We start from the raw sequence: 17,664 nt of genomic DNA on the forward strand, positions 1-17,664 counted from the left end.
AGAGTTGCCCTTTTTATTTTTTTCCTTTAGCAGAACAAAAATAACACTTAGCAAAGTGGGAGAATGAAAAATAGAAAGGAAAAGAAAAGTGAAATAATCAGAAAAATAAAGTAAAATAATGGAAACAAATTTAGGTTGCCACCTAAAAAGTGCTTGGTTATAGTCTTTAGTTTGACGTTTCCTTCTTTTTCTTCTTTTTTGGAGAAGGAACTTCTGAAATTTTATTAATAAACTCTCACTTATGGCGGAGGAATAACGTGGTTATAACATTAAAGAAACAAACAAAAAAAAGTATAACCAATAAACAAATCCACAACAAACAAAGAAACAAAAGTCACTAACCAATAACCAATCAAACTTCATAAATAAAAGTAAGCCATAAAGAAAATTAGAAGTTACCGAAAATGTAAATAAGGCAAAGACCATTTATCAATATGCAGTAGGCCTCTTAGTCTAGTAGGAAGAAAACTGTCAGCACCAAGATTAAGACAAGAATTCCAAGCGCCTTCCTTTGCAAAGAAATCCGCAACTATGTTATGTTATCTATAAATATGATAAATATGACCATCAACATCTTTTAGGAGATCAACCACCTCATCCCAAAAATCTCACATGTACCAATGAGAACACTCCTCACGTTGAAACCAAGAAACCATCATTAAAGAATCAATTTCTACACGTAAACCCAATAAATCCAACACTTTACATAGTCGAAGACCATCCCTTAAGAATCAAAATTCTGCAATAATGTTTGATTACACATTATAATGATGAGTAAAGCCAGAAAAAAAAAATTACCTTTATCATCCCTAATCACACCACCCCCACCTGACATACCTAGGTTCCCAAGTGAGTAACCATCAACATTTAATTTCCAACCACCCAAAGGAGGAGGTTGCCAAGCAAAATATCTCACCTTTAGCATCTGGACAAGAATAATAGGACAACGAATGCTTCTCAACAAATCTTGATCATAACTAGAATATGGAAACAACTTGTTTTTTTTTTTTTTAGAGAAAAAATTATGGATCTGAAACACAATCTCAAAAGTAAGTTGCTTCCAAGAAGCAACACAACCTTCCATTCGAGCCTTATAACGAGAAATCCACAATGCTGAAATAATCAGTATCGATAAAATACCACCCAAAATACCCAGCTAAGAAGATTGTTTCACATGAGCCCACCAAAGAGATATTCAAACAGAAATGCTTTGTCCCTTTCTATATGGCACTTGAAGCTTTTTGGAAAAAAAATTCCCAAACTTTTTCAGCCTGCCCACCATTACCAAAAATATGTTCATAAGACTCACAAGCAATATTTTCACTACAACAATGGCACTTGGATGCAAGGTGAATCCCAATTTTTTAGATTTTCGAATCCAAAGGAAGTATACGATTCCAAAACCAACATGCCACAAAATAAATTTTTCCCGACAAACCTTTCCACCAGGTCCATTTTGCCCAATTAGGTGTATCTAAATACAACCTCAACGAATTCCACGCCCCTTTGTAAGAGAACTTACCATCGACACTATGAGACCAAATGAAGAGATCTTGGCCTTGCCAAATTCTAACATCCGAATTTACAATAGAGTCACAAATCTCATCACCCACAATTTCTTGACATGAAATATTTCAACCCAAAGGTGATAGAAGCTCGCACACTTGAAGCAATGGAGTGCCAACTACTGGAATTTGTTGTACCAAAACACCCAAAGGAAGCCACAGATCAAACCAAAAATTTACCTCCCCTTTTCAAATTTTCCAACCACCACTGTTGAGCACTAAAGGAACTCGAACAAGCTCTTCTAGAATATTGAACCCTTGGGTGATTGAGCTACTTCAAAAACACTAACCTTCCTCAAATTCTGGCTTTTAAAGAAAGAGGCCCAAAGAGAATCACTAGTAATAATTTTTCAAGCAAATTTCCTAGGCAAGGAATCATTTACTTCCTCCAGATAACACACGCCCAACCCTCATTCCTTCATCGGACAACAAACCCGTCTCCACGAGACCCAAACTCTTTTCTTTCTCCCATCAATTGAACCCCAAATTTTTTTTTGATAAAACACGTTGAATATCTTGAAATACAATCAAGGGAACATTTAGCACATACAACACATGAATAGAAATACTATTAAGAATATGCTTCAATAAAATTAAACGTCCTCCTGCAGAAAGAAGGCTACGTTTCCAACTTGTTAACTTCTTTTTTATTTTGTTAATAATTGGTTTTAGCATTGTGGAAGTGAGTCTACCTATCAGAAAGTGCCCGAGATGCCATGTGCACTCACCAATACCTCACTGCCAGCTAGAAGAGCTGACATCGATCATGTCATTGTGGCCCTTTGTGCAATGGAGAGTGGACTTGGTCGATCCCTTGCCTATGAGCAAGGGAGGAGCAAAATCTGTGGTCATCGGCATGGATTACTTCACAAAGTGGGTTGAGGCAAAAAGCATTGGCAACTATAACAGTGAGTGCTGTCACAGGATTTTTGTCGAAATCTGTGATTTTCAGATTTGGCATCCTGAGAAGCCTGATCTCTGACATCAGGCAGGAAGCCTGATCTCTGACATCAAGTACTCATCCTCAGGCCACCTGCAATCCAAAAGGTAGGTCGAGGCAACCAACAAGACTCTACTGGTGATCTTGAAGAAGAAACTGGCGAATAGAAGAGAGGCTTGGGCAAAAGAGCTGCCAGGGGTCTTATGGGCATACCAAACCACAGTTCAAACACCCACGGGAGAGATGCATTTCTGCCTGATGTATGGAAGAGAGGCTGTGATTCCCATTGAGATCAGGGTCCCGATGTACAGGATTCAACACTTCAACCTAGGCTCCAACGAGGAAATGTTGAGAGAACAGTTGGACTTACTAAATGAAAAAAGGCAAGAGACCAAGATACAAACAACAACGAGCCAGAGGAAAGTAAACAATATTTCATCAAGTGTGTAAGGCCTAGATCCTTTAAAGTGGGACTTAGTACTAAAGGAGACTGGAGTGACCACACAATAAGAGGGAAGCAAGCACCTCGGTGGGAAGGGTCGTTCGTGGTTATAGCCACCAACCAACTAGGGTCATATTGTTTGAAAGATGGCAAAGAACATGGTTACCACACCTGTGGAATGTAGAACATTTGAAAAAAAATTCCGTAGGACCAAGACCGAGAAATGTACTAGCACAAATTTTGATATATGAATATCAATGTGTTTCTCCATACTATTTTCTTTAGCAAATCCCGTGACTTGCCGTGATGCAGAAGTCGGGACCAAGTCCTTCAACTTGGGTTCCCGACCCTCACGAAAAACCCCTTGAGTCCTTTTACTTGCAGTGACACAAAAGTTAGGACCAAGTCCCTCGAATTGGGTTCATTGACCCTCGAGGAAAACCATACAAGTCCCCTGACTCGTCACGACGCAGAATTCAAAACCATGTCCCTCAACTTAGGTTCCCCGACCATCGCGAAAAATCATACGAGTCCCTTGACTCACCATGACTAAGAAGTCAAGACCAAGTCCCTCGATTTGGTTTCCCTCACCCTAGTAGGAAACTCCTCTTGTCACTTGACTATCCTCAATGCAAAAGCCAGGACCAAGTCCCTCGACTTCCTTGATCCTTGCTGCAAAACATACAAGTCCCTTAACTCACTACGATGCAAAAGTCGAGACCAAGTCCCTTGATTTGGGTTCCCTATCCCTCGTGGAAAACCACTCGAGTCCCTTGATTTGCTAAGACAAAGAAGTTGGGACCAAGTCCCTTGATTTAGGTTCCCCGACCTTGGCAGAAAACCATACGAGTCCCTTAACTGGCCACGATGCAGAAGTCAGGACCAAGTCCCTCGACTTGGATTCCCCAACCCTTACAAAAAACAATACGAGTCCCTTGACTCGTCGCAATGCAGAAGTCGGGACTAAGTCCCTCAACTTGGGTTTTCCGCGAGGAGTCCCTCGACTTGGGTTCCCCACCCTCGCGGAAAACCCATCGAGTTCCTTAACTAGCCGTGATGCATAAGTTGGGGACCAAGTCCATTGAGTCCCTTTATAGGTAAACTCTAGTCCCAGGGCACTATTGTAGAAATGAAGAGCAAGCAAAATATGATAGCATTCCATAAAGAGAACTGCTACACAGCAGCCTCACACCCAACACACCATCATTTTTTAAATGTAAAATAGAAGAGGGTAAAATAGTAAATTCACATTTTTCAATGGTGTGAAAAAGTGTGAGGCTGCTGTGTATATTTTTCCTTCCATAAAAAGTGAAAATATGCTAGGAAACGAATAGCAACTATTGTACCTACGAGAATAGCCCCCTTAACTTGTCGGCTTCCCATTTGATAGTCTCAGCTAGCGCCCTATCAAAGCCCAGCCCTGTCACCTCGAGATTGCTGCCACATGCACGAAAAAGAAGAGGCGACACTTCCCAGTTGCCAAAGAGGTTCGACGAAAGATTGGGTTGGGAAGTTAGATGAATTGACTATGCCAGACCCGCCCCTGGTAGACCTGAAGCATCCGGCATTGTCATCTCCTCAAATAGCACCCCCGGTGATGCCCCTAGGGTGACCTTCCCCTCTGGCACAAATGCCCCAAACCTGACATCCCCTGCTACTAAGGCTGCTTCTCCTGTGACAGGAGACTTCCGTGACTCCAGTGTGACCTCCATGTTAGAAATGGGGTTCTCGAAAAATCCTAGTATAGTAGCACCCGTGACGCTAAGAGAAGTTGCCTAATCAGCCACGACAGACATTTCCATTAGTTAGACCTCGGTGCTGCCAGAAAGCAAGATGTTGGGAAATGGTTCTTCTAGAATGGAAAACAATAAAATCTCTAGCTCAGAGGTTTGACTGAAATGCGAAGAAGGGATAGAAACCCTGTCATCACTTAGCTCCACCAACAATATGAGAGTTGGGCTACCACCACACCCCTGATGGGCAGTCGCTCCTGAAGTCGCCACCATGGGAGTTCCTGCTTTGGCTATTGGCTCATGTTCCAATGAGTCAGCCACCTTTGGGACATCCCTGAAAGGAGAAGCTTGCAAAATTCCCTTGAAGCTGAGTCGAAGAAGGTAGTCTCAAGATCGGCCTTATCCTAGCTAAATTCCCTTTTCGATTCCCAGGAGGCCGGCGAGGTAAAACTTGAGGGCCTAGCAGGCGGGATAGAACATAAAGGCCCGTTCAGTGGGGTAGAACTTGAGATCTTAGCCTGAGTGGACATCGTGGACACAACCTTTCTTTAATTTTCAGTCGGAGTCAAATGTGTCACTGGACCAATTCTGATTCTGATCCAATTTGAATCCAACGTTATGCTCTGACTCTGCCCTCCAAATCTGACTTCGATATTGCACATATGTTATAAAAATATGTATTTATTTATATATTTATCATATATACTAGTATATTTATATACTCATATAACTATAACTTAAGTAGTTAAACTAAATAATATACTAGTATGAGTTAGTTACTATAAAATGATATACTTATACTATAAAGTAAATAAATTAATAATAGTTTGGTATATGTAAACATCATTATATTACTAGCATAAATCAAGTATAGAAATAAGTTAGGCACTAATATTGAAATTAGCCTAGTATTAAGTTAATAACACATAATATTAATTTACTAAAGTATAATAATATGTAATTAGACACTAGAAAGTCTAATATATAATTAAGTTAGGCATTAGTAAAATAATATGTAATTAAACACTGTAGTATAAGTCTTGCATAGAAATAAATTAGACACTGATATAGAAATAACTAAGAAGTCTAGTATAATAAATTAATAATGCATAATATTAATTTACTAAAGTATAATAACATGTAATTAGACCCTAAAAATAAGCCTAGTGTATAAATAAGTTAGACATTAGTATAATATAATAACATGTAATACTATAATATAATAACATGTAATTAGACACTATAATATAATTCTAGCATAGAAATAAGTTAGACACTAGTATAGAAAAAATTATAAATATAATAAGTTAATAACACATAATACTATAATATAATAACATGCAATTAGCCATTAGAAATAATATGTAATACTATAGTATGATCAAATGTAATTAGGCACTATAGTCAAATATAAAAATAAGTTAGATAATAAGTATAAAAGTAGATTAGTAGTGAATGATTTAGTTTTAGTTTTTAATTTTTGAAGAAACTAAAATTTGAAAGTCCACAAAAAATTCTTTTCTAAAAGTGGCCCAAATATCAAGCTAAAAAAACTCAAATCTGACTCCTCTCTGACAAATCAAAGTCGAAGTCTAATCAAAATATACACAAGTCGAAGTTGGTGTCAAAGTCGGAATACAAATTTGAACCAATAAAGTCGGAGTTGAAGTCAAATTTAAGAGAATTTGACTCCGACTATGTCGATGCTCACTCCTACCATTTACCCTTTTGGGATGTAACAACCCGACTATATGTTATTAGAAATTGAATAAGGATAATTTTACTGGGTTTAAGTTATATTTAATGGATCATATTAAATAATCTCACGAACGAATTATTAAGGTTTGAATAGAAATTTTAATAATTTCCGTTGAGATTTAGTGGATAATTTTGGATGGTAATAATGGGCAAATATTTTTGAAAATCCCAATTAAGATTTATTGGATAGTTTTAAATAGATCACGGATCGAAAATTTATTAGGGTGGATTAATAGTTTTTATTAGTTTCAATAATTAAGGGTATGTTTGGAATTGCGGTTGGAGGTCTAAAAAGTGTGGTAGAACGGTATAAAGTGCTTATATGACAAAATTTATCCGTTTGGTAGTTTTACATTAAAGTACTTCTAAATTAAGAAAAAACAGAAAACTACGTTTCAACAAAAGTACCAAAGTGATGCGTTTTGTGAGAAGCACTTTAGAAAAAGTAATCCCTATTTTACCGTGCTATGTACATTACGAAATGACCCTCATCATTTTAGTACAATGACAACTTTGCCAATCTATATTTTTTATTATTCACGTATAATCTACTCAAGACTTTGCCCATCAATATTTTTCATTCTTCTCCTATCACTTATGCATCGTTAAAGAAATTTTCTTTTTCATTATAAGTATTGAAAAATCTATTAGACTATATTTGTTATTATTTTATTATAATATTTTATTTTTATCAAGTATATGCCCTTTTATATCATTTTTATATCAAAAAGTACTTTTTAAATTTATTTCCAAACAAATTACTATGTTTAAAAGTGCTATAGACATATGGATCCTAAATAATAAATAACTTTTTAATAATAGAATTTATTGCTTTAAGCTCTAAACTATAAATTTTAAATTAAAAATAATATTTTCTATGCAACTCCAACCATCCACTAAATTAAAGCCCAATTAATATTTACCGAAGAAATTAACCCGCACCCACGAGAACCAAGACCAGTTTATTTTTATCTCCAACTTCATGGAGGTGTTCAATTTCAATCAAACTAGAATTACTGTCCTCTTCGCCTTAAATTTTCTCAAACCCGACTGCATTATATATATATATATATATATATTCAGCCCCATGCACTATACGTGCATCTTCTTCTTCTTCAAACGCTTAAGCCCTAGTTTTAGTTATATATCTAATTTATACCTTCAGCACGCCGCAGCCTCCAAGGGACCTCACCGGCAGCCACAATCATTCACGCAGAGCACCTCCAAGCCACGTGAACCAAGCCACCGCCGTACGTCCAAACAGACCCCCTCCTAGTTTCGGAAACCACGCAGCCGCTGCACCACCGTGGGAAAGCCCCACTGCCAAGCCCCACGTTGCTGCCGCACCCTTCCTTTACAAAAGACTCCACAACCAGACCGGCGTCACAGCCACTGGAAAGCAGCCGTTGGATACTCCTCTACGGCCGGCAACACCGAACTGCAGGAAAGCCAGCCAAAGCTGTCGGGAATCCCACCGTAAGTCCCCACCACCATAAGTCTCCTCATCCTTAAGCCACCACAAGTCCACACCGTGGCCCACGCTACCCAGCTACTGTCGCCAAGACACACCCCCTCCCTCCACCGTAAACAACCAACGAAAGTCCTCTGTTTTCCAACCTCAAAACAGAGCAGCCTCCCACGATTAAACTCCTCCCAGACTTCCACCATCGAACCCAAGAGACCCATCTCGAGCCCAGCCACAACCGAGGTAGGAAACCACCGACGCAAGCAGTGTACGTGTGACGCGGCAGCGACGACCCAACGTGCCCACAGCTCCTGTACCGCTCCAAACAGCTCGAAAACACCTCCCACGTTCACCGTTGCACTGCCTGGCCACCGCTACTCGCCAGAAAGTGAGTGTCCAGCATTGGGCGCCGCCCAGTCGACGTCCAGCACAATTGTCCGCAGTCCACAAACGTTGCACGGTGCGTAGACCTTCTCTCTATCTCTCGGTCAAGCTCTCTCTCTCTCTCTCTCCCTCTCCCCTATTTCTCTCTCTAGCTAGCGCCTAGCTTGGCCAGTTTTGAGCCACCGTGAACCACCGTTACGTCCCCCACCTTCAGTCACACAAGTTCACGTCATTAAGCCTTGAGTTAGAGGCTATGAGTGTACGGGCTTGCACGACATATCGTGTCATAGGTTTTGCAATTTTAAATGGGCCGGTTCGGACTTATGTTCTGTGGGTTTAATTGGGTACATGAATTTATGAGAGTTTGGGCGATAAAAAGTTAGACTACATTTTGGAAATTGTTTATTAAATATTCGATTTATTTTTATATATTTTTATATTTTAATCTTTTCAGGTGAGGATTTTTAGCAGAATGAAACTACAAGATAGGATTTGGTCCAAGAAGGTAAAGCAGAGATCTAAATCGGTAGTACACTCCAGTTCCTGGATTTCATAAAAGTGACAGCTTGGTTATTAATCTTGGGAGAGCGCGGTGTGACATAGGAAACCTGATAGATACTATAATTTTTCTAAGCCTTGGCCGTATTCCTTATCCAGGTTGACAGGTTGCAATCACGGGATTCCATGGCTTCTGAGTTGAAGTGGATTGAAGGAATCAGCATTGGCAGTGTCATCGAGGGAAAAATTCAGGAGATAAAGGATGTTGGAGTTGTTGTCAGCTTTGAGAAGTATGGGGACGTTTTTGGTTTCATTACCCGCTATCAATGTGAGATGATCTTCTCCTTAAGTTTCGATTATTTTGTTGAATTATTGTTGTCGTCTACCAATTTCTTATCTTTGCAATATAATGTTTACAGTAGGGGGAACCACTGTGGCAACAGGCTCACTAGTTCAAGCCGTAGTTCTTGATGTTGCCGTGGCAGAACGCCTAGTTGATTTATCTCTAAAGCCAGAATTTTTTGGTGAATCCAGAGGAAGAAGTTTAAAAAACCAATCTCATAAGGTCATCAAATTCTCTGCTTTTCATCTAGGGTCACTTTTTAACTTTTGAGTCTGGTGTGGTATAGGTGTATCTTCTTTCTTTTATGTAAGGTTTTTATGTGATTATTTATATTGTCTTGCTTATTTTGACCTAACATTTACCATTATGGTTTCAGAAACGCAGAAAAGAACCATCCATGGACTTGGAAATGCATCAAACAGTAACTGCAATTGTGGAAATTGTGAAAGAGAATTACTTGGCAAGTGTTTGATTATTGTTTGTGTTGGTAGCTAGGTAAAATTGTTCACATGTATTTTTAAGCTCTTATGTTTCTGAAATGCATTGTGCCCAGTGCAGGTCCTTTCAGTACCAGAATGTGATCATGCCGTAGGATATGCATCGTTATCTGACTATAACAGTCAAAAGTTCCCTCAGAAACAATTTCTGAATGGACAAAGGTAAAATTTAATTTTGATCGTTAATAATTTAAAGCTACTTTTTTTTTTTTCATCCATAGGACCACACAAATTGGTCATTGTCTCTTCCAAAACTTTATTATCCTCTGTTTACATAATCTCTGTAATTTAAAGAAGTAATGTGAGTTCTTTTTCTTGGTGTAGCGTCATTGCCACTGTTATTGCTCGTCCAAGCCCTTCAACGTTTGGGAGGTTGCTTTTGTTTCTTAATAAGATGAGTCAGGCCAGTGAGGCATCCAGTTCAAAAAGAGCCAGAAAGAAGTCTAGCTTTAAAGTGGGATCACTGGGTCATGCGGAGGTAGATAATTCAGAGTATTTTGTGATATTCTAATCATATTCTTTATAATTACTGCTGAATTTAGTCGCCTAAAAAATTCACACGAGTTACAACTTTCTTTTCTTTTCAATGGTTGGTTTGTAACTACTAGCTCTTAGGGGAGAGAGTGACAGCGAAGATATTAAAGGTGAACATATTGTTTTTGAAGAATTGTTAAGAGTTTTTAAAGTGGGGAAAGAGATACAATACTTTGGATTATCTTTGAATCATTGGTAGTTTTGATTGGCAGTCAGTGGGTTGTATCAACCTCATGCAACTGAATGATTTGACAACATCACCAATATCATTAGGATGTTTTTCTTACTTGGCCAGTAATTTCATAGATTGATTTTCTTATGTATTTTGCCCTCTATCTCAGGTGGATGAACAAAGACACCGAATATCTCTTGGGATGAAAGATTCTTATATGGGGGACACGATTGATTTACAACTACCCTCACAACAAGAGCCTGATGAAAGCATTAGAGATAATGATTTTACTGAGTTGCTAACGTTTCCTGGTGGCAGTTTACTAGGGGATCAGAATATGGATACTGAAGGTGAAAATGGAGACTGCCCAATTCTTGCGCAAGCACAATTGAGGGCTTCCATTCCTCCACTTGACATCAGTCTTGATGACATTGATCCCAATATGGATAAGTTAGTAGGTCAAGATCAAGGGAATATTGATGAGGCAGGCACTGTAAATGAAAGGAACAAGAAAAAAGCAAATAAAAAGGCAAAGAAAGAGAGGTCATTACAATTTTTACACTTTCCAGTTTTTGGTCAATTGGTTTTTGTAAGGATTAGTGCTATATTTTTCATGTTTCCATTCATTTTAACTTGGAAAATAAACTGAGCAGAGAGCAAGAAATTAGGGCTGCTGAGGAAAGACTAGTGAAGAATGATATACCAAGAACTGCTGATGAATTTGAAAAAGTGGTTAGAAGCTCTCCTAATAGCAGTTTTGTTTGGATAAAGTACATGGCTTTCATGCTCTCTATGGCTGATGCCAAGAAAGCCCGTTTTATTGCTGAAAGGTATTATATGAGCTATTTGCTTCTTACTTTTTTATTCTGGCTGCTGCCCCCATATGCAATTACTTTATCAAAAATTTTATATACAATCACTTTTGCATACTCTTTTGTACATTCCATTGTTGTGATTGGTTGTGTATTAAAAAAAAAAATTGATGCAGCCAATCACATCAGTGGAGTGCGGGGAGTATGCAAAAGTGACTATATGTAGCATTACTCTTACTTTATTTGCAACTCTATATTACTATCTTTGCTATTGGAGGTACCCCTACTTGACCCTGCCCTCTTATAGGTCAACCATGGATTCCCCACTCCCCTTGAACTAGTATAATGGGTCTGCCATATAGTTACTTCTGCTGGGTTTAATTGGAATCGACCTGTGTTACAAAAGAAAGGATATGGACCTCCAGGTTCATAAGACTTCCATGTATCAACTAGTCATGTTTATAACAGAAAGCCTCATTATCTGCTAAGATTGCACATTTGCCACTGACTGCTGGTTTTTTCATGGGAACTGCTTTTTAAATACATTTATAGATATTCTAATGGGCTGGGCTTTTTGCATTGCATGGTAATGGTCTCTATCTCACATGGCACTTTCTTGGCTTGACGAAAGCTGCTTAGCTTCCAACAGCAACAGCAATGATGTTTTCTAGCAGTGCATGGTAGGATATTGTGTTTCTAAAAATATGTTTTGCAGACTTTGACTATGATGTTGCTGTTTGCTTTTTGAAGGGCCTTGAACACAATAAACTTCCGAGAAGAGAACGAGAAGTTCAATATTTGGGTGGCATATATTAATTTGGAAAATAAATACGGAAATCCTCCACAGGTACTAGAAAATACGCTTTTTTCTTTCTTTCATCGTCACTGTCCTCGAATTGAGTTTTATTAATTGGTGTCTCTCTTCAGGAAGCTGTTATGAAAGTATTCCAGAGAGCTTTGCAGTATAATGATCCAGAAAAGGTTTATCTAGCACTTCTGGGAATGTATGAAAGGACTGAGCAACATAAATTGGCTGATGAGCTTCTTGACAAAATGATCAAGAAGTTCAAGCATTCCTGCCAGGTACTTGTATTGTCCCTCAATCATTTTCTTTCCTTTATCAAAATATCAAGTTACATATTCTATGGAATTTTAGGTTTGGTTAAGACGGGTACAAAGGACCTTGAAGCAACAACAGGACGAGGTTCAGCCTGTTGTAAGTCGTGCCTTATTAAGCCTTCCCCGCAAAGAGCATATCGACTTTATCAAACAGACTGCTATACTTGAATTCAAATGCGGTGTTCCTGATAGAGGAAGATCCATGTTTGAAAAAATTCTGCGCGAGAGCCCAAAGAGAACAGATTTGTGGAGCGTTTATCTCGATCAAGTAAAGATCCTTATCAATGTTTACTATCCTTTTTTATTTGATCATCATGTCTTACTTGACATTCTTCTGTCAAACTTGGCAGGAGATTCGACTTGGAGATGTGGATATGATACGTCAACTCTTTGAGAGGGCAATCAGTTTGAACCTCAAGAATGGAAACATGAACGTGTGTACAATTTATATATATATTATCATCCTTGAAGCTAAAATAATGGTCTTTTCTTATATATATATATATATATATAGTTCTTACATGGGTGTTTCGTTGTCTTGATTTGCAGTTCTTATTCAATAAGTTTCTTAAATACGAGAATTCTAAGGGTGATGAAGAAAGAATCGAATATGTAAAAAGGCAGGCAATGGAGTACATACGTCAGAGCAACCTGGCCTAATTTTTTTCTTCCGATCTGAACTTTGATTGGCGGATGTTCTCTATTCGAATAGTTAGGTTTTTATGAGCGTAATGCGTATTCTGGTTCAAATGTTCTAGACTTCTAGTTGTCTGTTTGTTGGCTGGAATATTTATATTTTTTAAGAAAATATTGACTCATGTACAAAAGTGATGACTGTTTGAAAATTGAAATAGGGATGTGACTTTTCGAAATGAAACCGAAGTTACAGCTATGACTAATCAATATAAAGAAAAAAACTCAGATTATCAGTCAGACTACTCATCTGTTAGGGGCTCTTCCGATCACAAATTTTTTTGTGACGGACATTGTCTTAACTTCTATAAACTCTCATAACAACAGTCAATAGAGAAAACGTTCTGTTAAAACAGAATTAAGTGACCTCTCTTCCAAAAAAAGAAAGATACTAACACACTCCATCCTCCCAAGAGCAGTACAATCACCTACCTTATTCCAAAAGGAAGAGTGAGACTATCACTCACCTTTCTCTAAAGGAGGAGTGAGACACTAGTGCTATGGACATAAGTCCAATAGCCTTTTTTTTTTTCTTTTAAAAAAACTAGAAGAAACCAACAGCCTAAAAATATACAGAAAATATGACCAAAAAGTTGAGGGCTATAAATACAAATGGGCCCTATCTAAGTAAAAAAAAAAACCCAGTCTGTATGAAAGTGGGCTCAACCCTTAGGGTTTCATCATTTTCTTTTTGCGTCGCTGCCCTTCTTCTTCTTTTTGCCTTTTGCATCTTCCTCCTCAAGGTCCCTGCCCTTCTTCTTCTTTTTTCCTTTGCATCTTCCTCTACAAGGTCCCTTCCACCAATGCAAGAGCATGAGCCTTCGCATGAAAGCCGTCCCTAAATCCGTTGTCTCTCAACCAAACTTACCCCCGACGATGCACTGGACACGGATCGTCGTTGTGCAGGAAAAAGAATCCACTCTAGTCCGATGTGCATGCTTCTTGGTCCACCGCACAGGCTACTAGTCTTGTTGGTTAAGCTTTGGTTTGGCTCTGTTTTCCTGCTCATGCCGATCTGCTCATGCCGCCATTCTCATCCATGGTAGAGGGCTCGTATCGGACCACTTGGGAGATATATTAACGTGAATTGGCTGACCTCTGTTTTCCTTAAAGAAAACAGGGCTCCTCTGCCCCCATAGAATCCAAGGCTCATGCTTAACCAACACGGCCACACAAACCTAGCACATGTTGTTGGAGCAGATGTGGTTACTTAGCCACTGAGCGAGAGACACACCAAAAAAATGCCCTTAAGCCACCATTAAACAGCCCCTCAAGCCTTATTTGAAGTACCTAAGCAAACATAACAAAAAAAGGAAAAACAAACAAACGGAGAGATGGGAGGGAGGGAGGTCCCACCTCCCTCTTTGGTGTTTTCGGTTTTGTGCCTTGGGAAGCCCTTCCTTGTATGGATATAATGATGAAATATTTAAAAATAAGATCACATCTGTCTATTATCATAGCATGCATAAACTAAACAAAAGAAAGCATACCTCCTCCATTTGTGTATTCCAAATGATATGGGGTTTTTGTGTATTGAGAATACTTTTACCATCTTCCCTTTGTGACGCAAAATAGCTCTCAATGGAGTCTAATGAGCCAACTCCATTTTTTTTTTGGATAAGAAGGCTTTCATGTATCGCATCAAAGATAACAAGAAATCTTTTCAACCCAAATAACTTGGGCAATAGACTTAGGTACGGAATCCTCCCATACAATCAAGTCATCATCATTCCAAGCCATTCTAGCTAACTTGTGAGCAACACTGTTCCCTAAACGATTAACATACTAACATGAACAAACATCAAAATAAGACATCAACCCTTTGACTTCTAAGAGCAAGTTTCCTAGCCGTGATGCAGCTTGTGAGGGCTCTTGTTGCAGCTCATCCGCTAACAGCTTGCAATCTAATTCCACCAGTAACTTTGTGATACTAGACTAAAGGCATAATTGTAGACCCCTTAATACTGCCACCAACTCAATTGTATTAGGCTCTTCAATATGAAACTCCACCTTAGCAGTAGCAAAGATAATGTCCCCTTTGTCATCTCGGAGCATAGCACCAATCCTGCTTTCTTTTGATCAAAGAACAAAGCTCCATCAACATTAAGTTCGAGAAAACCTATAGGAGGGGAATTCCAATGGCAGCTATGTTTGATCTAGTTTGTGCTTTTCTGTTGTGAGAAGGAATTATAACAAGTCTGTACTAAAATAGCATGATCAACAACCTTTTTAAGAGCAAGTAAAACTGCATCATGTATCTTTTTATTTGTCCTAAACCAAAATCCCCATGCTATTAAAAAGAACTTCTGCAGCTCCTCTGTAGTACCTCTATTCAGCACATGTTGGACTAAATCAATAAAATAAAGAGGTCTTGAGATATCAAACAGCAGAGGTAGATGACATTTCCAAAATTCAAACAGCTCGTAAGAATATACAATAGCATTCCCTAAATCCTCATTTTGCTTAGAACACATACTACACTTAGGATCAATGTCTACATGTTTCTTAATCAGATTTAAGCAAGTAAGCAATCTTTGCACAGTTTCCATGCAAAGATCTTGATTTTAGTGGTAACTTTATCTTCCAAATTGATTTCCAAAGTCTGTTAAGATTATTGCTATTAGAGCTCTCGCCTTCTGAACTATTATAACTGTTTTGCAACAATTTATGGGCACTTTGAACACTGAACTAACCACTCTTCTCTTTAGTCCACATACACTTGTCTTCATACCCCACTGGAGAAATCACAATCTTCAGAATCTTTTAAGCTAAAATTGGATGGAAGAGAGCTCGTACTTTTTGAGTGTCCTACCATCTGGTTTCCAAGCTAATAAGAGAATCCACAGTTTCAGGTATTCCTTCATCCCTTTCCACTGTATGTAGCTCGTGAATCAAATTTCTACAACCTGAAATCCATGGATCATGCCAAATGCTTATTGTCTTTCCATCACCCACTTTCTTTTAACAGCCATACATTAAAAGAGTTCTTGCTTCCTAAATGCCTTCCCAAGCATAGGAGGGATTGTAACCAAGTTTAAAAGTCAAAAAATCTGTTTTGGGAAAATATCTTGCTTTAAATACTTGATAAAACAGAGAATCTCTTTGATTCACCAGCCTCCATCCTTGTTTTGCAAGAAGTGCTATATTAAACAGTTTGAGATCTTTGAAACCTAACCCCCCTTGAAACTTGGATTTGCACATTTTCTTCCAGTGGATCTTTTTGTTCTTCTCAGTTCTACCCCACCAGAATTGAGTCATCAAACCTTCAAGATCTTTCAAAAGACTATCAGGTAGTTTAAAGCAACTCATGGCATAGGTAGGTATAGCAATAGTCACTGCCTTCAGTAACACTTCCTTTCCTCCTTGTGAAAGTTGTTTTGCCTTCCAACATTGCAATTTCTTCCATACCCTTGACTTTATTTTAGAGAAAGTCGTGAACTTTTTCCTTCCTGTCATTGGAGGCAAACCCAAATATTTTTCATACTGCTGCATAGCACTTCCTCCCCATAGATTTCTGATTTCATCTTTCTCATCATCACTCACATTTCTACTAAACACCATGCTGGTCTTGTCCATATTAAACTTCTATCTAGATGCCAGTTCATACCTCTTTAGCAAACTTTGTAATTCAAGATTAGTATTCAGATCTACTTTACAGAAGATGACACTGTCATTAGCAAAAAGTAAGTGGTTTATATAAGGGGCCCCTCTACAGATTTGAATACCAGGAACCAAAAAATCCACTGCTGCTTGTTTTAACAAATTAACAAGACCCTCAGTGCATAAGAGAAACAGATAAGGGGACAGAGGGTCCCTTTGTCTCAACCCTCGACTTGGTTTGATACGCCCTTTAGGCAAACCATTCAGCAAAATAGAAAAAAGAGATTGAGGAAGCAAAAAACATACTCAAGTTGATTCATCCCATTCAACTCGGTCATAAGCTTTGCCCATGTCTAATTTAATAGACATGTAACCTTTCTTACCTGCTCTTTTTTGCCTTAGAAAATGAATAATCTCCTATGCCACTAAGACATTATCTATAATTAATCTTCCTGACACAAATGCTAACTAAGATTCAGAAATTATCAAAGGTAGAATGAGCTTCAATCTGTTGGCTACCACCTTAGATATAAGCTTATAGAAGACGTTACACAAATTGATGGGGTGAAATTCTGCTACTTTAAAAGGGTTTTGCTTCTTAGGAATAAGACAGATGAATGTATGATTTAATTCTTTAGGAAAAACCCCATTGTTAAGAGCAACTAACACTGCCTTAGATACAGGGAGGTCCTATAGTATTCCAATATTTTTGATATCAGGACCTCGAGCCTTTGTTGGATGCATTTGAGTAAGAGCATGGTGCACCTCTTATACCGTGTATGGTTTTAACAGTTCATCATTCATCTGAGTTGTGACTTTAGAATCGACACTGGCTATAGATTGAACATGATCTCGTACATCTAAACTTAAAAAGAGTTGCTGAAACTAATTCACAATTAGATCTTCCATATCCTTTCCTTCTTTCCAACTTCCTTGATCATCTTGCAATCGCTTGATTGTGTTCTTTTTCTTCCTGTGAGATGCTCTAGAATGGAAGTAGCTTGAGTTTTGATCCCCAACCTGAATCCACATAGCTTTTGATCTCTGATGCCACATCACCTCTTCCCTTCCCAACCATTTATTCACTTCTTCCCTTGCTTGTATATTTT

General features: G+C 38.3%; 2 protein-coding genes across 2 annotated transcripts; one reads left to right on the forward strand and one right to left on the reverse strand.

Moving 5' to 3' along the window:
• The first annotated feature begins 8,818 nt into the window (after window positions 1-8,818).
• LOC122319292 (rRNA biogenesis protein RRP5-like) lies at window positions 8,819-13,129 on the forward strand. Its single transcript, XM_043137290.1, has 12 exons — window positions 8,819-9,113; window positions 9,205-9,350; window positions 9,505-9,588; window positions 9,687-9,787; window positions 9,950-10,103; window positions 10,501-10,874; window positions 10,985-11,161; window positions 11,894-11,990; window positions 12,071-12,226; window positions 12,300-12,530; window positions 12,613-12,696; window positions 12,812-13,129. Exons 1-12 carry the CDS (start codon window positions 8,972-8,974, stop codon window positions 12,920-12,922), a joined length of 1,857 nt encoding a protein of 618 aa, XP_042993224.1. The 5' UTR covers window positions 8,819-8,971; the 3' UTR covers window positions 12,923-13,129.
• A 2,331-nt stretch (window positions 13,130-15,460) lies between these two features.
• On the reverse strand, window positions 15,461-16,531 carry LOC122274570. Its single transcript, XM_043083598.1, has 3 exons — window positions 16,219-16,531; window positions 15,768-15,861; window positions 15,461-15,605 (listed from the first exon to the last, which is right to left on the reverse strand). The coding sequence occupies exons 1-3, from the start codon at window positions 16,529-16,531 to the stop codon at window positions 15,461-15,463; spliced, it is 552 nt and encodes a 183-aa protein (XP_042939532.1).
• Window positions 16,532-17,664: the final 1,133 nt, after the last annotated feature.

The sequence above is a fragment of the Carya illinoinensis genome, chromosome 8 (assembly GCF_018687715.1).
Source record: "Carya illinoinensis cultivar Pawnee chromosome 8, C.illinoinensisPawnee_v1, whole genome shotgun sequence".
NCBI classification, from domain to species: domain Eukaryota; kingdom Viridiplantae; phylum Streptophyta; class Magnoliopsida; order Fagales; family Juglandaceae; genus Carya; species Carya illinoinensis.